The sequence below is a fragment of the Parasteatoda tepidariorum genome, chromosome 7, assembly GCF_982258835.1.
Source record: "Parasteatoda tepidariorum strain Cologne lab strain chromosome 7, Ptep-v5.0, whole genome shotgun sequence".
Lineage (NCBI taxonomy): Eukaryota > Metazoa > Arthropoda > Arachnida > Araneae > Theridiidae > Parasteatoda > Parasteatoda tepidariorum.
The window spans coordinates 10,878,029-10,901,141 of record NC_141761.1 but is presented as its reverse complement, the minus strand read 5'-3'; the positions used below and the strand labels follow the sequence as shown (position 1 = coordinate 10,901,141).

At 30.2% G+C, this 23,113-nt stretch overlaps 1 protein-coding gene across 2 annotated transcripts in view; it reads left to right on the top strand.

Moving 5' to 3' along the window:
* LOC107452359 (OTU domain-containing protein 7B) overlaps positions 1 to 23,113 on the top strand; it is a 41,391-nt gene that overhangs the window by 12,626 nt on the left and 5,652 nt on the right. The window contains exons 6-10 of one of the 2 annotated variants that reach the window (XM_043049402.3): positions 2,954 to 3,199; positions 5,655 to 5,753; positions 8,847 to 8,974; positions 14,598 to 14,722; positions 17,587 to 17,891. In XM_043049402.3, the coding sequence (XP_042905336.2) occupies positions 2,954 to 3,199; positions 5,655 to 5,753; positions 8,847 to 8,974; positions 14,598 to 14,722; positions 17,587 to 17,891 (903 nt within the window). The remainder of the gene's footprint in view (positions 1 to 2,953; positions 3,200 to 5,654; positions 5,754 to 8,846; positions 8,975 to 14,597; positions 14,723 to 17,586; positions 17,892 to 23,113) is intronic. The other variant, XM_043049404.3, reaches the window with a different exon arrangement.

Below are 23,113 nucleotides of genomic sequence, written 5' to 3'. Positions count from 1 at the left end.
ATATATATATATATATATATATATATATATATGTGTGTGTGTGTGTGTGTGTGTGTTGTTACTCATCCCCCTGTTGTAGGAAGGCCTACACCAGGTCCAAACAACTTTGTAGCCTGAGAACATTAAAAATCTTCTCCTGATTATATATATATATATATATATTTATTTACAGTGATGGCCAAAAGTGTAGACATTTTTTGAAAGTTTCATGTTTTTCAACTTTGTGTGCTTGTAAAATATATTAATTTTCACTTAAATACAAATGTTTATATATCAAATTGAAGGTAATTTAATGTAGAATTTAATAATAAATACAGTATAACAATATCTGTATTGCAAAAAAAAGTTATGCAACTAATAGTAAGATCTATCTTAGATTTGCATTTTTTTAAAGTGATACTTACACAATCAATACTTTGTAGGATAGCCCTTATTTTTTAAGACAGCTTCACAGCGTCTTTTCATCGAGCGAATGAGTGTTTTGAGTTCATCTTTCATTATCACATGGTGCCAAGAATCAATTATAGCTTCAATAAGTTGTCTTTTATTGGATGGACGTTTTTTTCGTACAAGAATTTTCAAACGTCGCCACGAATTTTCAATTGGATTGAGATCAGGGCTGTTTCCTGGCCATGGTAATATGTCTATGCCTTTATTTTGAAACCATGCTTTGCATACTTTTGCTGTGTGGCATTGGGCTGAATCCTGCTGAAAAATAAATGGTGCGTTGTTGGGGAAGAGATCCCTGATGGAAGGTATCAATTTTGGTTTCAGGACAGTTTCGATGTATTTTTTGGCATTCAGGATGCCATCAATCACTTGAACTTGGCCCACACCATCTGCAGACATACATGCCCAAATCATGACATTTGTTGGGTTTTTTGTAGTTGCTTCAATGCAATCAGGATGAAGCGCTTCACCTACTCTACGTCTCACGTATTTTCTACCATCACTACCAAAGAGCGATATTTTACTCTCATCACTCCAGATTACTTGCTTCCTTTGATTTTCTGACCATTTATTGTGTTCTTTTGCCCACTTAACTCGTTTTTCGCTTTGCTTTTGATTTAAATATGTTTTTTTCCTTGGAATTCTAGCTTGTAGTCCAAATCCTGATAACCTTCTTCTTATTGTTCTTGAACTTGCTGCAATACCCGCTGCATTCATTTCACATCTAATGGCATCTGATGAAATTCTTCTATCTTGAAGGCATAGCCGTTTAATTTTTCTATCAGCAATAGCCCTTTTACATTTTTTTCGGCCTGATTTGGCTTTATTTTCCACTGATTTCATTTTTTTCATAACGTAAACAGAACTTTCGTACACCAGAACAAGTCACTGAACCACCAACTTGTCTTGCAATTTCAGCATGAAAGAGGCCATTTTCTCTCAATATGACAATTCGACTTCTTTTTGTAGATGTTCAATTAGTTCTTGTTGATGACATTGTTTAAAATTAGTTTAATTAAAAAAAGGGTCTTTAAATATTCAAAAACAGCAATACTCTTTAATTGTACCAGTATGCATCATTCCGCAAAATATTTCCACAACAATAACTCTTTTACCATCCAAATAGCCTAAACTATAGTTACAGACATTTGATTGGTCCTAAGAACAGTGTTTGTGATTGGCTAGTACGCTTTTATTACAAAACACATCCTTATTCAAAACGATTTGTGTTCGTTTGTTCTACTAAAATGAGTATAACTTTTTTTGTGATACAGATATTTTAATTCTGTTTTGGTTATTAAATTCTACATTCAATTTGATATATAAACTGTTGTCATTCCCAGGGAAGGATAGCTATGAAGTCTTTTTCTTTTTATACCGCCAGATGGCGTTCTTTTTAAATTTGTATGTGTTTGTTTGCTTTTCGTTAATAAACTTTTACTTTTCTGTCTGAATCTCGATCCACGGACTACATAAACGTTTGTATTTAAGGGAAAATTAATATATTCTACAAGCACACAAAGTTGAAAAGCATGAAACTTTCAAAAAGTGTCCACACTTTTAGCCACCTCTATCTATATATATATATATAATTTCAGCCTTTCATCCCTTCGATAAATGTGTACCAAGCTTGCTTGGGAACTAAACACTGGGGGTTCCGCGTTCGACTGACCACCTGACTGGAGCATCTGCTTCTGCACCCCAGAGCCTAAGGTTAAGAAAACTGAGATGGGCACAGTAGGCATTGGCCCTCTACGGGCTATCTCGCCACTGAGTTTAGTTTTTATATATATAATTATTCTCTCATCTTTATTTATTCAATTATTGGTTTATAATAATTAAATGATAATCTTATACTTAAACCTTTTAGTTAGAAATGTTAAATAAACGTTTTTTAATTATATTGTGTTTTAATAATATTAAGCATTATTACATTTTCATAGCTTCTTACTCTACTTGATTTTGCCAGTTTCTCCTTGTCTACTGGTTTAGTTAAAATTCTCCTGGTTTTTATACATTTTAGAAATTCCCTAAAATTGAGTAAGTTTCCTAAGCGAATCCCTATTGAAATAAAATGTTTAACTATCTTTGAATTAATGGTAAACAAAATTAGGGGTAAACATAATACATAACATTTCAAGTATGTTTAATATCTATCATAACTGGAAAATATTGTAGTTTTTCTATTTTAATGACTATAAAAATCCCTAAAATTCCCTAAGTGCATATACATTATGCAACAATTATCATGAAATTTATATTATTTCGTAAAATCTACCAGATTTTATTTTTTTCTATCCATGTTGGCAACTATGCACTTTATCTAAACTTAGATTGGTTGTTGTAAAAAAATTTTTAATAAATGATATATAAATAAAAATAATTCAAATTAAGTTAAAAAAAATCAATTGCCCCTCTTTTAACTTATTTGATATAACGTTTTCAAAAACTTTTTTTAGAGCTTTAATATCTTAAAATGAAAATCTGTTTTTTCCCTTTCTAGAAAAGAAACTCACGAGAGGAATATCACGTGCAACAGAGAATTTTGGTCTTATCAATCAAGCGAGAAAAGCGTTTGCTGAAGACTTTGATTCTGTGGACGGGGATATAAAACCTCCTTCCTCACAACTAGAAATTCCTGAATATTCCTTTTCTTTACCTGATTTCTCAGTTTATTCTGAAAATTTAAGGCAGTACCTACACAGAGATTTGATTGAGACTGCAACTCTAGTGTCTTTGGAACAAGCTGGTATGTTTATTTATTAAATTAAAAGGAACTTTTTCATATTGATCGTGTGATTTAGCATGCATCGTGGCAGAATTGCGGTGACATGGCAACATTTTTGCTGAAATTTATTGAGTTCGGGCTGAAAGATTTTTCTTCTTGGAAGTAAAAAAATTTGGTTTGCTTTTCTGCAGAAATTAACGCTTAAAATTTGAATCGGCCATTTAAATAATCACTTTTTGAAGCACTTATTTGAATCGGATATTGTAAATACATTTTGATTGTATTTTCAGCAGTTATCAACATTGATTTTCACGTGGTTTTAGATATCCTGATATATTTCAGATGATATGTGAAGTTCCAATTGCGCATATAATCATTTAAAACAATGATTCTGTCGATTTTTTTCCACAGTTATTGCTTTTGATTTCTACATAGTTTTTTTTTTAAAACCATATATTTTTTCCGATATTATTTATTACAACAATCAAATCTTGAAATGAAACATGCATTTGAGTAACCCCTGAAGAGTCTGATGAGCGATTTTGTCATCGATCTGTTTCTCAGTAATTACTGCTGCAGATTTCATGATATTTAATTATTTGTTTACTGTGATGATGGTTTGTAAAATGTGATAAAGGAAATAATTAGTACGTTCCCCCCACAACAAAATGCTAAAATATTGCCTATAATATTAGAATCAAAAAAAATATTGCATGTTCAGTTAAAAAAATTATATTGTTTTTTTTATTTGTGTAAACACAGCGTTTTTGTTACCTTAAATTAGTAACATGCATTTTCGTTATGATTGAAAATATCTTGTTGAAAGATATTAATGCTAGTTTCAGAAAACACAAAAACATTCTGCCAAAGGGGTACATCAGAGTAATGTTTGGTAATTAAAAGATTTAATAATCATTAAAATAAACTATAAATGAAATAAAATTTCTATTTGAAGGCTATAACTAACAAATGACTTCATGATATAATTTAAAGTCATTGCATTGGTTTGATAGTACAAAGTAAAGTTAGACCCATGTAATACAATAAAGCGATTAGTTTGACCCATGTTATACCATAAAGCGATAAAAGATCGATGAAAAGAAGAAGAACGAATTGAAATTATAATGCTAAGTTTCACGAAATTATGATCCTTTAAAAAGTGAAAATCAGAAAAATGTAATTAACTAGCAAAATGCTCTTAAACAATTTTCTAATAAAAAATAACGAAAGAAAGAATCTAAAATGACAAAAAAGTGACAAAACAACTAATGGCTAATAACATGGCTAATAACAATGGCTAATGACAACTGTCATCAACATTTTAGCTTTGCCAATTACTACTTTTAAAATTATAACATTTGTGATTGTTTATTAGAAAACATAGGTGTACCTTGTAGTGTGTCTACCGCTATAAAAATACAATTCCAATTCACTAATATATAAGACATGTTAATTAGATTCTATGTTGGGGTACCTTTTCATAGCTGAAGATTGTCATTGTCGATATCTACTTACCCCCACACCCCCACATTGGTGACCTTCGAACGTGATGTTAACACACCTACTTTGCCAGAAACTCTCACTTTGATTTGAATACTCTTGCTTCGGTGGATGGTCCGCATTGAAAACTTGACTGTGACATTATCCACCTCCAAGGAGCCCACCTAAGGAGCACAACTTTTCGTGTTCACACTCTTACGCACTCTCATGACTGCTCTGACTAATAATAAATAAATTTTGTACCCTCCTTCCCGGCCTGAAACCTGTTTTAATCCTTCAACTCGCCAACGACGTTATATGTCGCCAGGATTGAACTGTCGGGAAGGGGGTACGGTACATCAAAATTATGGAATATCTCTCATTTGAAATTAACATGAATTCTTAAACATGAATTTTTTTTCCCAAAAAAATATGCATGATGTTAATTAAGATTCTACCTTTTGATTGAAAAAGCATGGAATTAAAATGTACGTTTTATTTTATTGGTGAATAATGTATATTCCTAAAATTACGAAGAAATTACCCTAATATGCCAAAAATAGGATTTAAATTATCTATTTCATCTAGTCTTTAAATTTCAATCATGCATTTATTTCAATGTTTGCTAAGCATTCAAAGCTATGTATTATAATAAAAAATTGTTTTAGGTAGTTAGAGCTTCTAAAATATTCTTATAATATAGTTTTAATATTAATTTACTTTTGATTAAACATTTATAAAGTTTTTTTAATCGTAAATTAAAGTTCTCACAGTGTATTTGAATAAAATTTTTAAAAAATCCGATTTAAGTCAAACAAATCATGAACCCTGTCATTTAGTCATGTAACCTAGTGATCAATTTTTTTGTCTCTTTGACATTTTGTTTCAAGACATTGACATTTCTTGACATTTTGTTTTGTTTTTTTTGTTTCACCCAATGCAATTATTGTTTGTGTAACAGTTATTGTGAAATTAATTAAATATACTTAATTTCTAGGAAGACTTAATTGGTGGTATAGCAGGAATATTGGCCGGAAGCTTTGGCCCTTGTCCACTACGGGTGATGGTAATTGCCTTTTACATGCAGCTTCGCTAGGTAAGACCTTTGAATATGTTTAACTGATGTTTTGAATACAGTAAAGCATATCAAAAACACAAATTGCTTTACAGTAAAATATAGCTGCCAACTCTACTGGATTCTCCAGTAGACTTCTGGATTTTGCCAGTTTCACCTGGTCTATTGGTTTAATTAAAATTGTCCTGGTTTCTATACATTTTTGAAAATTCCCTAAAATTGCGTTAGATTACTAAAAAAAATACCTATTGAAATAGAATTTTTGTACAGATTATTGCTTGGTTGCTTGACTATTTAAATATGTATCACTAATACATAATGAAACGAACTTTATTTATAGAAATCGGTTCAAAACTTTTTTTGTTTTAAAATGTTCAGTTTATTTTTATTCAGGATTCTCATTTTAAATTAATAAAAAAAAATCTTTTACCTTTCTTTGATGTAGTAAATACCTATTAATATTCAAAATGCCGATTATGAGTATACGTAATATTTCAAGTATGTTTAATGTCAATCATAAGTGGAAAATCTTTCAGGTTTTCTATTTTGATGGCTATAAAAATCCCTAGAATTCCCTGTGTGTAAAATATTTAGTACATTATGCAACAATTATCATGAAATTAATATTATTTCTTAAAATTACTGGATTTTTTCCTGTCCATATTGGCATCTATGTAAGGGGTTAAACAGTTTTATTTATTTCTGGTGTCGACTTTTTGATGGAACTAACACGCATTTGCGTTACATGGAAAGGAAAACTTCCTACAGTTAGCCTGAATTCAGAAAAGTTAAAAACAGACATTTTTACCCTTTCTTTTTATCCAAAGAACACTAACTTTTTTACGCATCTGAAGCAAAACAAATGTGTAGTCAATCATTAATCAACTTATTTTCCTCTTCCCAAAAGAAAATTTTTGCAATTTTTTTGTATACCAATTGTTTGTTTCCAAAATTATACTCCTTATTATACTAATTTACTAATTATAATTAACTAATTTACTAATTATAGTTAATTATAATTAATTACTAATTATAATTACTAAATTATACTAATTTACTATTGAAATCAGCATTCAGAGCCAACAATAGTGTCAAAAGCTATTGTACTTCATATCATTTTTTAGTTCCATTTAGATTCCATTTGCTATTCTGAATTCTCATTACAATGGACGTTTACTGTACTTACAGCTTGTGTTACAATTTGCTTTAAGTATAAATTATGTTCGGTAAAGTCTTATAATTAGGCATATTTTTGGTTTTTTTTCTTTCTTTTTTTTACAGATTTTTTTAAGTTTCTATAGAATCTAAATCTGATTTTTCTCTAAGTCCAAAAAAGGCCACTTACCGAGTTTCAAAAATGTTCCTTAATGTAAATCTTCATTTATAATTTTAGCTTTGTGGCCCTTTTTGATGAATACAGTTGTTACCCAATATTAAAGCATAGACTAATTCTGACATTCACACGGAGATTGCATATTTATGCAGGGTGCAGTGCCACATATCATGTAATATTTTACGATGCAATGTTTAGCTTAGAAACCCAGTTGTGGCACATTAAAACTGAAGAAATATTTTTTTTAAATTATCACGAACATTGCTTGGATAAAACAAGAAGCAGTCCATTGGGATTCTTTTTCAAATCTGAGATCTCACAGAGGTGGAAATTAAGAAAATTTTAATCAGTGGTACCAGTAATTAAAAGATATTACTATTAAACACACATTTTTACTGGTTAGTTTACATGTATAGTGAATCTACCACTACAAAAATACAATTCCAATTCACTAGTATCTAAGACATGTTAACTCGATTCTATGTTGGGGTACCTTTTCATAGATGAAGGTTGACATTGTAGATAACAACACTCCCCACACATGACTTTTTTATTTAAAAGAAAAAGTTAATTAAGTGGTTATATATAAATGGAAAAGTAAAATACAGAAATTACGTAATGTTACAATTATAATGAAACTATTTTGTGACAATAATGCAAACCAAAAATTAAAAAATCAAAGTAGCTCAACATCCATCCTCATTAAATGCTGATCTGGAAAAACCACTGATTACTATTTTATATCGTGAATGTTTTGTTTGAAGTTTTGAAAGTTTTGTTGAGTGAAAGTTTGTTTTTTTTTCCGGATCCATCATTTAGTTTCTAGTCCAGATTTAGAAATCCTATTCCAAAAAACGTTTTTTTTTTCTATGAACACCTTAAAAATTATGCTTAAAAATTATGAATTTTTGTCTTAAATCTATCTTGTAAAGTTTTTACCAAAAGACAAGATTAATCCCAATAACAAAATAAGGCTTATTTTCACACAGTAAAAATCTTTTAGTGCAAACCTGTGCAGTGTGTCTAACACTACAAAAATATAATTCTAATTCACTAGTATATAAGACATGTTATCGATAGCTACTCACTCCCCACACCTTAAAAGGTTTGTGAAACTGCTTATATGTAAACCTTCTAACCTTAAAATGAGATCTGTGACAATCTGCTCTATTCTACGCACATTACCCTAATCCAAAACCTTGGAAAACAACCTTCTATATAAAAACCTTAAATCGATGTTAAATCCATTAATCCTTTGATAAAGCTAGTTTCTAGGTGAAAATAATCTTAAATCTAGGTAATTACAAGTTTCTTTTCCCAAAGTCTTGAATGTTTAACTAAAACCCACCTTGTCATGAAATTTTAATGCACAATGCAATTCGATCCTAATGACATCAGCTTAAATGTCGTTATGGACCTAAGTGAACATTTTATTCTAAGTGACAATACTTTTTAAAAAAATCTTTGAAAAATAACTTTTTATCCTTTTAGGATGAAATGTTTGAAACTGCAATATCTTGCTCTATTGAAAAAAGGTTTTTAGTACAAACATTTTTGTGACAATATAAAGAAAATTCAGGCACAAGGTTGTTGTAAGGTTACATGCTTTCTGGGTTATATCTAAGGGTTATCAGTGTGTTAATCAATTTTTTAAATTAATGTATATTTTTAGAGATACAAAAATAAGAAATTGGTTTTATTGAAAAAACATTAAAACTGAATTTCATAATATACCGTCTTTGTTCTTGCATCAAAACCAATACTCTTTGTACTTATTTTAGGTATGTGGGGTTTTCATGACCGATTGCTAACCTTGAGAAAAGCTCTTCATTGTATTTTGACAAACAGTTCTTATACCGATGCTTTCTATAGAAGGTGGAGGTGGCAAACTGCTCTTCAAAATAAAGAAGTGAGTTTTTTTTTAAAAAAATATATATAGCTGCCAACTCTACTGGATTTTGCCAGTTTCTCCTGGTTTTTGTTCATTTTTAGAAAACTCCCTAAATTTGAGTAAGTTTCCTTAAAAGATCCCTATTGAAATCCCTATTAGTGCAGATTATTGCTTACTTAAGTGTTTAAATTAGTGTCACTAATCTATACATAATAATAAACGCGGCTGTGTGTGTGTGTGTCTGTAATCACAATATATCTCCCCAGAAGCCTCGCCCAGGCACAAAACTCGGCACATAATTGTGTTTTGACATAATGAAGAAGTATTTTTTTTCTTTTTCAAAAATTTCGATTAGTTTTTTAGTTATCAGTAATTTTGCTAGAAAATCTATGCTTTTTCGTCTTTAAAGAGCCATATTCAAAAAACTATTGAAAAATGCATATACTTTTCTCCACTCTTATAAATGTATGCTAATGCTAACCTTACAATTGAAATATTAATTTTCGACAACTTAAACCAATAATGTATGAATGAATTAATAATTTAATTGTAAGGTTCGCATTAGTTTACATTTATCAAAGTGGAGAAAAGTTTAACTTTTGTATTAAAAATGTGGCAACATATTCGATACGTAAATAGAACGCTTCGCTTTGATATATTTGTTGTTGTTCATAATTGTGATAAGTTTTTTTTCTTTTCACGCTCTATTTTTTTTTCTTAAACGAAGACGATAATTTTTTTCGCCATATAGAAATAGAAATTGATACCATAAAAAATTATATGGAAATAGAAGTTGATACCATAAAAAATTAATTCGTTTTCGTGTTCTTTTCATGTATTTAGCATTTTAGTTTTTTTTTTCTTAAGCGTTGTAGCTATATAAAATAGGAATTTAATTGTTTTTGAATTAACGATCACTCTTACCTTGGATCTCTTTGGTTTTTCTATTCTTTATTTTAACAGTTTTTATCAAATGTAATTAGTTATTTTCAGAAAGTTTCAGCAGATAAGCACTTAGATTTTAATATTGAAGACAAAATTGCAGGACAGGAACACTTTAATTGTCCACTAATCTTCAGATTTCCTGCTATGTTTTAAAAATCTTTATTTGCGAAAACGTTTAGCGTGGCGGACAGCTGGCCGCCTTAAGCGGCTAGTACATAATAAAGCGAGCCTCATTTATAAAATTCAGTTAACTATATTTGAGGAATTAAATGCCTATTACCATTCAAAATTATGAATAAACATAATACATAACATTTAAAATCATTTAATGTGAAATCATAACTGGAAAATATGGCAGTTTTTATATTATTTCGAAAATCTACCGGATTTTTTTCTTTTCGTGTTGGCAGCTATGATTTTATTATTACTCCAATACTACCAATAAGTTTTGAAAGAGATCATCATCATCATCATAGTTGGCCAGACAGACCAATGTGGGTCTATGCCTTCCTCTGAAGATTTCTCCATTACCACTTCCGATTTATCTTTGATTTCCAATTCTTTTCATTAATTGCAAGAAAATCAGACTCCACCGAATCTCAACCGTGACTTTCTCCACTTTCTTGTTCCAGAGGGTCTGAAAAGCAATATCTTTTTTATTGTATTGTCATAACTCATTCAAATCACGTGGGCCATCCATTCAGGGTGTGTAGCGTTTTTAAAAAGTGCTTAAAGGGGCTTATCTTTGTTTTTAAAAGCCTCAAAAGGTACTTTTTTTTATTTGGGGTTTTGTGAAAAGTACTTAATTTTCTATCTTTTAAAAGGAGATTATTTCTTTGCCGTGTCGATTGTCGTTATAAATTACAATAAATGCATGATTTTTTTACAATTTTCTTTGTAATATTTATCAGAAACTAGTTATTTTATTATGATAATGTAAAGTTTGTGAAATTGTTTTTGAATTTCATTGATTTTATGTTAATAAATTAAGAACTTTGAACGATAGAGAATAATAATTTTTATTACTGCACAGATCCTAATTATGATTTTTTGGGAAAGTGATTAAAAATATTTTTTAAGTGCTTAAAAAGTACTTAACAGGTGCTTTTTTTGTTGAAAAATCTGGCTATGCACTGTGTCCATCTCATTCTATTTATTTTTATGTATTTAATATCGGGTATTTATAAATCTTGTGAAGTTCAAAGTTAAATCTCTTACTCCAGTTATTGTTTTCATTTAGTATACCAAGTGTACTTCCACAAAATCTTTCTCTCAAATATTAGGATACAATTTTCCTCCAAATAGAAATGTAGATAAATGAAATATTTCAACTCAAAACAGATTAAAATCTAGCTTTGAGCAATCAGATAATATTTTTGGATTTTATTTTGTGAAAGATACCTTTTTCAGGTTACCAATAAAGATGTCTATTATGACATGAATTTCAAACCAAAAAAAGGGATACGGTGACCCCGGGGTAATTCGCGATCACTCTGTTTCTGGGGTAAATAATGATCACCTAAGTTTTATTTTTAAAAAATTAATTTTTTTTAAATTTGAGACATGAACAAGAATATTTGTACCCTTTACTAAAGTATAACTACATTTACTTAATAATAGTTTTTGTTTAATCTAACAAAATAAGTATCTTTTAAACTGCTTTCTGTATTTTGCATTTCAAAGATGGGTTTCAAAATGTGCACATTTCTACAAATAATAAATATTTTAATAAATATAAAGTTCTCTTAATAATAAATATTTTGGGTTACTTTATTTTTCTTTGATATAAAAAAAGTGTAAGCTTTTGTTTCATTTTTTTACATCTACTGTAAACATTATTATTGATTATAGGAAACTATATCAAATGTTGCCCCCTACAGATGGGGTAATTATTGATTACTGGGGTAATTCCTGATCATTGTCATTTCTTCTTATATATAGTATGAAGAAATAGCTAATTGTCTTTTCTTAAATAACAGTTCATATTTATTAAGTGGAACAACTATAAAATATACTAGTGGGCTGCGCCCCCTGCTCGCTGACGCTCACCAACCCCGAAAATTGCTACACAATCTTATATGGTTTGCTTCGCAAACCAAGCTTGCTTCGCTCGCTGCTAACTTAGGTTCATTGCATATGCACAAAATTCTAAGAATTCAAAACAATCATTCAAATCCATATAACAACTTTTTTTTAAAAAAAACTGCATCTTTTTAGTAAATACTAAGTCATTAAAATAAATTTGAATTCAAATAAATAACATGTAATTCGTTAAACCTTTTAGATATGTGCTATAGTATAAAATCTTAAAGCGTAACAGCACGACTGAGACTCATTTTTTAATGAATAATTAATAACAATAATAAAACAAATAAATTCGTGATATAAATCAAAAATCGTCAAATAAATTCGTAATATATAAATTCGTCAAAAAAAGCGCTTTTGACAAAATACTAAAATAGAGATCTATCGACAAAGACTACTCACTTCTGCCTAGCTTAATAGTATGAGATTGCATCAGCTGATAGGGTGAATTTCGGAAGAGATCACATTTGGTGAAAATATTCTCTCTGGTTATTTCAGTTTTCGTTTTTAAAAGCGCTATATGTTGAGCCACCTCAGCTAGATTTGGCATGTGACATTTTTAGAGACAATTATTGGTCGATTTTCTAGCGTTGCCATTCGAGAAGTTGTAATGAGGCTTTTTTTGTCGCCGTGTGAGAGAAATATATATGTAGATTTTAACTGTAATCACAAAATTTGTTTTTAACTCTATACAAGACAAATGTGTTCTGGTTTGTCTTACCTTCCTTCTTTCTTAATTTTATGTGTGTACATTGTTAGAATAATTTTTAAGTTTATAAATTAACCTAATATAAATATGGTGGGAAATTATAAGCCTAAAAAGGATACTAAGCTTCTAGAAAGCAAAATCAGTGAATTTCTTTTAATGATTGAAAATGAAAATTTCAGTGTGAGAGCTATTGACATACCTTACTTTACTTTACACTCTCACTTAATGAAGTAACAAAATCCAGCAAAAGAAACCCATGTGTGAACTCTTTCTTATGTTTCAGCAGAACATGAGAATGAGTTGGCTGCTTGCCTAAAATGTATGACATGATGCAAAGATTTTTGGAAAATTTAAAGTGTTAATCTTTATTCTTGCTTTTTAAATAAATCGTTTTGTTAGCTCCTTAAACATATCTTTTTGATTTATTTGTTTGATCTTGATATCTAATTTGTTAATTACCATTGTATAATTATTTTTAAACAGCCCCTTTACTATAAAAACTGGTGATCTGATAAGTAATTCCCCCAGAAGTGATCAGGAATTCCCTCAGAAATGATCAAGAGAAGGGGTAATTCCTGATCACTAAAAATTTAAAATCTTTTAAATTCTAATTCGATTTTCAAACAAAAGAAGGTAGCATAGGACTCATCTCATAAACCCTCAAACTTCCAGTAAATATCAAAATTCTATCTTGAATATTTTTTCACAAAATAGATGTTTGCATTTTTTGATCAGGAATTACAGGTCTCCCTACATAAAAAATTTTAATTTCATACATTTTATTAAATGCTTTTTTTTTAGAAATCTTTGTCTAATTAACTCGTAAATCTGGAAAAATTTGAAATCATCATCATCAATGGCTCGACAGCCCAGGATGGGCCTTGGTCTTCTCAAGAAGTTTTTTCCATGCTAACCTTTTTCCAACTAGTGTTTTCCAGTTTTTAGTTAAGACCATAAGGTCTTTTTCTAGGCCATCTATCCATCTCAAATTCCGCATATCTCTTTTTCTCGTGCCAATTGGTCTGGCACTGAAAACTCTTTTTGTGGTACGGTCTTCGTCCGTTCTGATAATGTGGCCTGCCCATTTTATTCTTTGTCGTTTAATAAAGTTAATAATGCCAGGTTTGTTATATGAGTGATAAAACTCTAGATTTGTTCTTCTAAGCCACTCACCATTTTTTCGAATTCCCCCAAAAATACTTCTCAAGACTTTTCTCTCAAAGGCACCCAACATATCGTCATCCGTGCAAGATATTGTCCAGGTTTCGCAAGCATATATTAAAATTGATATTAAAAGAGATTTATATAATAAAACTTTAGTTTTTCTATGAATTACATTAGATCTTACGCATTTTTGAATTCCATCGAAACATTTATTGGCTACAGTAATTCCCCTTTGCATTTCCATTGTAATATTGTTTCTGTTGTTGATTACAGAACCCAAGTAAACGGAATGGTCAATAAACTCAAATTTATATTCTTCAATTTCTAAATGGGTGTTATTGAAACTTGTTTTAGTACAGGGCAAAATATTTAGTTTCTCTCTCGTTTATTCTCAGGCCCATCTTGAGAGCTGCTTTCTCTAAAGAAATAAAAGCCTGTCTTAGTGCTATAGGTGTTCTAATAATGTCTATGTCATCAGCAAAGGCCAACAATTGTACAGGTTTATTAGAAATATTTCCCCTGGTGTTAATGTTGGAATCTCATGAAAAAATTTTAATTAGTAAGAAATAATGTTTTCTTCACTTAAATATTCAAAAAAATATTTATAGAGCATTTTTATTTTATAATTTATCTGTTATGTATAACCTGAGTTATAAAATAGCAATAATTTACTAAGTAATTTCTGTTTTAAAACTCCCTCTTCAAATAATACTAGTTGCTATTGTTTTCCCTCTTCAGGCTGGTTTGATATACAGCGAAGAAGAATGGAAAAAAGAGTGGGAAAGTCTTTTGAAACTCTCCTCTTCAGAACCCAGACAATCCAGTGTTCAAAGAAATTCAGAAGAACAACTTTGCAGCTCTAGGTAATATTTATAACTAATATCACAGCTTTTTCCAAAATTTTTACTTCAATACGCGAATGAACATGGTTTGCCCAAGTTATTCAGTGGGTATTATAGTTCGTTCACCAGGAGTTGGCACTTGTCCACCCCTCCTCAGACGATGAGATCATTTTGACGCGGGAGTGTCCACGCTTGAAATTGAGACAATCCTTAATGCGCGCCAAACGTAAACAGTGAATTCTTTTTCAGTCACTTATTTCGCTTTATCATCTGCTATTATACCTTTCATTACTGTAGTAGATTGCAGCAAAATGTCTCAAAAAGGACAGAAAGGAAAAATGTCTTAGAAAGGAAACTGAGGGAAGTTGATTGAAAGGGAACTATTCACTCAAAAAAGATAAATGTCATCAAATTTATGAAATGTTTTATAATTTATACAAATTTCGAATTATATTTTAAAAAATGCACATTAAGATTGAGAAATAAATCTTTTTGTCATACGATTGCCAAATAGCATTGTTGTTCAGGATTGTTCACATCTTTCTCTAAAAAATAGCGAAATAGTATCGTTTAACATTTTATTATTGAAGCAAATAAAATAAGTTTGAATGAAAAGAAATGAAAAATATCACGTGCACAAAATCACGTGATTAGTAAATGTTTATTTTTGTGTATTATGTAGTTTAGTTCTCTGTGTGTTTTGTCTCAATAAAGTTGTGTTATTAAAACCGGTATGGTAATTTCAAAGGGAATATTTCCCCAAGAAGGAATCCTTTTACATTTTGTGTCACCCAGAGTGAGGCTATTTCCAAATGTATATACTTCTAACTGCTCAGTTCGGGGAATCTATAAAGTAAGACAATCTGCTAATTCTTTCATTATAAAACTGCAGCAACTAGCTGATTCATAAAGCATTAAAATATTTTGAGAATCACATATTTGGATTACGCGCAGTTATTTTTAGATTGCATGCAGTTATGGAACTTGTCAGCTTACTTTTTTTTTACTATTCGCCTTACTTTTTTTTTACTATACTTTTTTTTTAACTATTCCCCTTATATGCAACACTAGAAATAATGGATTCGGAATTTTTTCGTTTTCACTTCTCCGAGTGACCTACTATCGGCTTCTCTTTCCCAAATCAAAACAGATCGTTATGAGTTTGACTCTCACGTTTCTTACATTGATTTTGCATTCTACGCTTCAATGACCCTTACATAAACATTTAAAGCAACACCTTTATTTGTACTTTATTCGCATTATTTTTTGTTTTATTCAGCTTCTTTTACATCTAACTTTTTTTTATAGTACAGTCGAACTCGTTTATAACGAGCACAAAAGGACCGTAACATGTACTCGTTAAATCCGAGTGCTCGTAATAAACGGGTCCTTAAGGCAGACGTGCATCCAGAAGAGGGGGGGGGGGGCTTGGGAGGTCAAATGATTGAGTTGACTTAAAATTTAATTAATACTTACTTACTTTAATTACATTAATTAGTTTAATTAAATATTTATCTTAATTTAGTGACAACTAACCCCTCCCCCCAAACCAGCAAAAAATTTCTAGTTGCGCTACAGTCTTAAAGGAAAGGAAATATAAACGGAAAGAAAAATGAAGGAAAAGATTCTTACCAAAACATTTATTTTTTTCATTAATCTACGTATTTAAAATAGTTTGTTAGCTTACTTTTGACTCGCGCATTTCATATCATTTTGAAAAAAAGATAAGACAGAAAGACTAGAAAGATGAGAAAAAAGATTGCCAGACAGAAAAATATTGCTCGCTAAAGCCGGGTCTTGCTCGTTAAAAGCGACTTCTATTCCATAGACTTAACATTGATCCAACCAAATATTCTCATTTCCCTCGTTAAATCCGAGCTCGTTATAAACGAGTTCGACTGTACTTGCTATTTAGAATGTTTCAATAATTCATTGAATGAGAATTTCACTTTTAACACTAAACACACCAACACTTATTATATACCTATTTCTACCATAGCCGGTCAAATGACCAGACTTTATGTTTCTTGTATGAAATATGGATGTTTGAAAGGAAATAAACTAAAGAAACTTTATTATAATTAAACAAAATTGTATTTTGCCAATTTTTATGTATTACAAACACAAAGAATAAAAAAATTTAATTCATTGCTCAACTCTTTTTCTATACATATATAGGGTGTTTCCATTGTATATTTTCCGCCAACATATTTCTTCTAATTATTATTATTTCTATAATTCTTATAATTATTTTAAGAATATTATCTTCTAATTATTATTATTTCTATAACTCTTATAATTAATATTATCTCTTCTGAGAACTTGTGCTGTCTTGATTTTTTCGACATTTTTCTGGGTAAAAAGTAACAATTAGTTAGAAATAAAGTAAAGCTATGAAAATACAATATAAGCTACTCACCAAAACATTTTAGTTTTTCTTACACAAAAATGTGAATCTAAAATTTTAGGTACTCTCTTGAAATTTGAATTTACAGTTATTCTGATTAAACTAATTACGCAACAGTCTTTGTAGAAATGTGCAATTAATCGAATGCAATACTTTGAACCTGCATTACATCGTAATTTCTGATCCAATAACCTTATAAATCAATAAATTGTTCTCCCTATCAAATGACTAGTTGTGGTAGAAATAGGTATACGACAAGTGTCATTCAAAACAAACAAAATACGAAAAATAATAATAATAACAGAATATTAACTGTATATAATTGTTAGAAAAAGTCATTTGCAAAAACGATAAGATGATAAGCGCATTTTTGATGCAAAATTTCTTGAACGGTCATTTGACCGGTTATGGTATGTTTAGTGATAATATTTGTATTTAAGTGAAATAATTCACGCTTATTGAATCTTAATTTTTACAGCAGTGGCACTCACAGCAGTGATGGGCAATCGGAAGTATATGAAAGCCTGGAAGAAATTCATGTCCTGGCCCTTGCACATGTACTCAAGAGAGCTATCATCATCATAGCGGACACGGTGCTGAAGGACATTACTGGTGAACCTTTTGCTCCCATACCATTCGGAGGAATCTACCTCCCACTGGAGTGTCCACCCTCTGAATGCCTCCGCTCCCCTCTCTGTCTCACCTATGACTCTGCTCATTTCTCTGCCCTGGTGCCCATGGAAGAAAAAAAAAGATGTGATGATGATTCTCAAATACTGGATGGTAACTACCTTCTTCCTAAATAATTTTTATGTATGCCGGGAGCTCCATGGTTAGAATCATGGCGACATTGTCACAAAACCTTAGACTTTGAGGTTGGGCAGCTCCAAGAGCTGGACACATTGACCAGAGGTCTATTGTACCCAAACCCTAAATCTTGATTAGCCAGAAAGCCCCATAGCTGAAATAAAATTCAACAAACACCTTACAGGAACATCTTGCAGTTCCTAGGCCTTAATACAATGTTGCCCTAAAGGCTCAAATCTTTGAGCAGAATATACCTCTCAATCAAAAAGTATATGTTGTGATGTCTCTTCTTCAAGGTGACAACCTCTGCAAAGAGGATTAGTTTCAATACCCATTACGTATAGATGTCCCCTGAGGATGCAGTGTCCACTGAGAAGACCAATGATCTTCCTCAAGCTGTTCCTGTTTAACTTTAGAAGCTCTTTTTGACGTACACTGGGGCAGTCACAATTCAGTTCCTTAGCTTTTCTCTGACAATCTGCTTCGCGCTATTGCTCATGGGCAATTTTTCCATAGAGCTTGAATATAGGTGCCCCTGAAAGAGGTGGGAGAAATTCCCAAGTCTGGTTCAGGGCCCCAGAAAATTGCCCTAGAGCCAGCTCGTGCTGCTTCATCAGCTAACTCATTTCTTTTCTGCAGAAATTTTCAATCAGAATTATATTCAAAAGATGCCTTTCTCGCACATCGGAGTGGGGGGAAAATGCTTATGATCTTTCTATTTTCTTTTGAGAATAACGAAAAATAAGGAATAATGAAGTCAAAAATTTAGTTTTCTTTTCTGTAGAAATTTTCGCTCTATTTTTTCATGGAGTTATAACTACTGATTTACACATGGCTTTTAAAATTCCTTATTTTTAAACACTATTATTTATTACAACAACAAATATGAATGTAATAATGAATTACAAAATGCGAAAAAAGAAATAATTAATGTGTTATCTTCCTAAAAATGTGAGAATATCGCCCATAATATTAGAATAAAAAAAATATATTCAGTAATAAATTTAAAAAAATATTTTATGTGATGTGATTTTTTTTTGTTTATTTACTTATTTATTTTTTGAAGTTAACGCTTCTGTTACGTTAAATTTGTAACGCTTATATTTTTTAATTTTAAATATCCTTCAGAAAAATATTAGTGTTAGAGAGGCATGTCGCAGAAAGCCCGAAAAAATTCTTCTGCAGGGGGTCGTGATATTGAAACATTTTAGCTCATTTTACTATGTGCCTAGCTTATTAGAAAAGTCTCCAATATTTTCTATTCAGCATGATATTTTTCAGGCTTATTACAATCAAACCTATGCCTTCAGGTCAAGGATGTACAGCCTATTGTCCGTTTGCCAAAATTTGCCTCCAAACTTTATAGCTTGGTCCCTAAACAGTTTTAAACATGAATAAAGAATACGCAGGGTTGCCACAGACTACTAAAATGCGACTATTTGCTACTATTTTCGACCTTAGGCGACTATGGCGACTTTTTTTGCCTGAAAAGGCTAAAAAAGCAACTATTTTCAGGAATAGGCGACTACTAGGAAACTTTTTTACTCTTAGCGAAGTTTTTTCGCGAAAATGAACGTTACTTTTCAATTTGTTAATAAAAGAAAGCAAGCTTTTATACAATCATTTATGTCCAAAAAGCCAAGAATTTAAATTTCCATTAGATCTAATAAAGTACTTGTTATATTTTCTCTCTGAGGGGCAGTTGTGTTATTTTTAATTGTTTTTTCCTTCGATTAACATTCATATTTTATTGTAATTCGACTATTATTTAGGTACCTATTTTCTAATGTGTATGCCTTTTATATTTGCACAAAACTTTTTTTTAATTGGAGCATAGTTAGGACTGGGGGATAAATCGATGTATCGCGAAATAGCGATTTAACGCATACATCGGTAGGCCGATGTAGTGACTTTCGTTTTATGCGATGCATCAGAAATCTGATGTAAGCCGCCGGAATAAGACTACAATCGCGGTTTAACGATTTAATGTGCAAGGATCCTTGACTAGGCTGACGCTGTTACCGTACTGACGATTTTGTTTTTGTCTAGCTGCAGAGGCACGATGTTAGTTTCGTGATGTTGAATGACGAAGAGCGAATTGAATCAGAACTCCCGGTTTCGTGCAAGGATCAGCATTGTAATATTAGAACGCAATGCATAGTTTCTTTATGTCCATTTTTGTCTTTGGGATTTTGCGTTTTTTGAAGATTATTTTCAATGGGATTTAAGTCATTTTGTGATCATTGTGCATTTTATTTTGTCGAGTTCCTAGTAAATTATTTTCAGTGAGACTTTTGCTACTTAGCGATCGTTTCATTCTGCATTATTTCGTATCAATTTTTTTTTTTTTGTCTGGGTTTAACGATTCTTGTCAATTATTTTTAGTAGACCTACTGTTACTTTGCAATTGCTGTACAATCGCTGTTATCTTAAATTTTCGTTCTGAACTCAATAGATCAATGAAAAGAAAAGAAAAATCAATAAAAAAAGATTCTTCATTGATTTTTTTTCAACTTTTGTTTTTCATTTTAAGCGATACAATTTAATAGGGGTATTTTGTATTTAACTTTGTTATAAAAAGTTAGTTTTTTTAAATTTATTAAATGTAGGTAAGTATAATAATTTGATCAATCGTTTTTAATTATAAAAAAATTCAAACAAAGCTTACCTTTAATTAATTTGCTTTTATTTTTGAGAAAATGAAAACAAAGTTTTAAAAAATTTGGCTATTAGTTAAAACAAATATTTTTTTAAAAATTAAATAAAGAGTTTAGTAATGTTTTGACGCTTTTTAATAATTTAACATTAGTACTTAAAGTATTTTTTTTTTTAATTTTTATTTAAATTCTTTCAATACTTGTTTGTTAGATAGTCAGTATAATTTATATAATTTTGTTGTTATAATTTGTTAGATAGTCAGTATCATTTTTAAACAAATAAATCTTTAGTCGATTTTGTTTTCTAAAAAGAAAATAATAATAAATAAGTAAGAATATTTTTACATTTATTAAGTACAGAATTTGACCATTAGTTAATACTACCTTTTATTATTTTAAATAAGAAAGGGTCTAATGATGTTTCAAAAGCATGGGTTTTTTTCCAACAAATAATTCAAAAAAAAAAAAAAAAAAACATTTCTAAAGTGAACATTCCTTTGGTTAGTTTTCCACTTTCTTTCATTTTTAATGCATGTATGTAAAATATTTTGTTACAGTATTATTTTTATTCAATAAATCTTAAATAATTTTTAATTTAAGAAAAATGAAATAAAGGTTGGGTTTGCTTTTAGTTTGACTTCTTTATTATTTTAATTGAAAAAATTAAGCAATGATATTGATGTCATAGCAGAATATATTTAGAATTAATATTTTCTTTTGTAATAGATTTATTCTTTTTTATTTATTTTTGATTGATGTAAAGATTTCCCATGGAGTAATTTTTGAACATATGCTAAATCGCTATATTGCGATGTCTAACTGACGATGTATCACGATTTAAAATTTCTGACATCACCCAGTCCTAATCATAGTATTTGACAATTAAGCTGTAATTTTAATTACTTGGCTACTATTTTTGATAAATTTTTGTTCCTGTTCAGGCAACTATTTTCATGCTTGAGGCTACTAAAAGCAACTCTTTTTTTTCATTTTTTACTGTGGCAACCCTGAATACGTGAAAGAAAGAATTTACTGGTCATCCTGGGTTTTTTTTTATTCACTTTCAACTATTGTCTTATTTTAAGGTTGAACTTGATTGTAACCATTTTCTTGATTGTTTCAAAATTTATTTATGGCTATGAGAAAAATGTAACTTACTGCAAATTTTGCATGTTGCTTTCAAAGTGCGTAGCATTTTTAAAAAGTGCTTAAAGATGCTTATTTTCGATTTTCATTTTTTAAAAGCCCCCTTAAGGTGCTTTTTTCATTGGGTGTTTTTAAAAAGGGCTTAATTTTCCCTTTTCGAAAATGAGATTTCTTTTCTTTATTAAGTCGATTTTCACCATGTATTATGCAAAGCTTGCTTTTCACATTGTTCTATTCAACATTTTCACAATTTATTCAACCAAAATCTATTTTGGCGTCTCCTCTGTCCTTAGCATATGAAAGAGCTAATCATTTTGCATATATGATGAAATACTTGCAGATCCACATGTGCTTCTACTGAACTGGGTTTGGTGAGATTTTTGCCCTCTCATGTGCAACTCTGCTGCATTTTGCAAGATATTCTCTATTTCAGGCTTCATTTTCCACCCTCTGATATAGAACCGAAAAATCTCTTCAACTTTTTATAATGGATTATTTAATCAAGAAAAGAGCTCTTTGTCAGAAACTTTATTTTATCATGATCATATAAAATCTTTGAAAATTATTTCGCATTTTGTTAGTATATAGTACTAAAAAATATTTTTTGACTGCTTAAAAAGTACTTTAAAAGGTGCTTATTTTTTTGTTGAAAGATTTGGCTATTCACCCTGACTTTGTGTATGCATATTACTTTCAATTTGGATACCACCTTACTTTTTTCAATTACAATTTAACCTTACTCATTTTGGTATGGCATGTTTTAGAATCCTGCTATCAGAAAAAAAATTTTGCTTTAGGTAAGATGTTCTATGATTATATGCTCACTATGCTCATGTTCTATAATATGTTCTATGATAATTGAGACTAATTTCCATGGACCTTATATTATGTCCATGCCTGGAATACAAACATGTAATGAATCTGGTTTAAGTAACTAGACTGATGAAACAACTAAATTAGTTATTAGGTATATTTTCTATCTCACCTAAAAATATTCGGGCTCATTCCATATAATTTAAAATAAATCAGACTAACTGAGAAATGAATGATATATTTTCTTTGTAGAATAAAAGTATCTTGACACATTCCGATAAGTTTAAATGTTTTAGACTGGTTAGAAAATATTTTAGACTTATTCTGGTGTATCACCAAATGTTGGCAACGGTTTCCAAAGTGCCAGATTTTTCAATTAACTTATGACATACTCATAAACTTTTATTTGCTATTAGTCTTAAGCTTTTGAGAAACTTATCTAATGATACCCCTGCCCCTTGGAAGTTGCTCCATCTTCAGAGTTTAGATCGATGTGATGCACATTTTGACCGTAGTCAAACCAAAGTTGGCAAAGTTTAGGACAGAATGAATTAATCCATTGTTTAAACCGTCCTGTCCAAA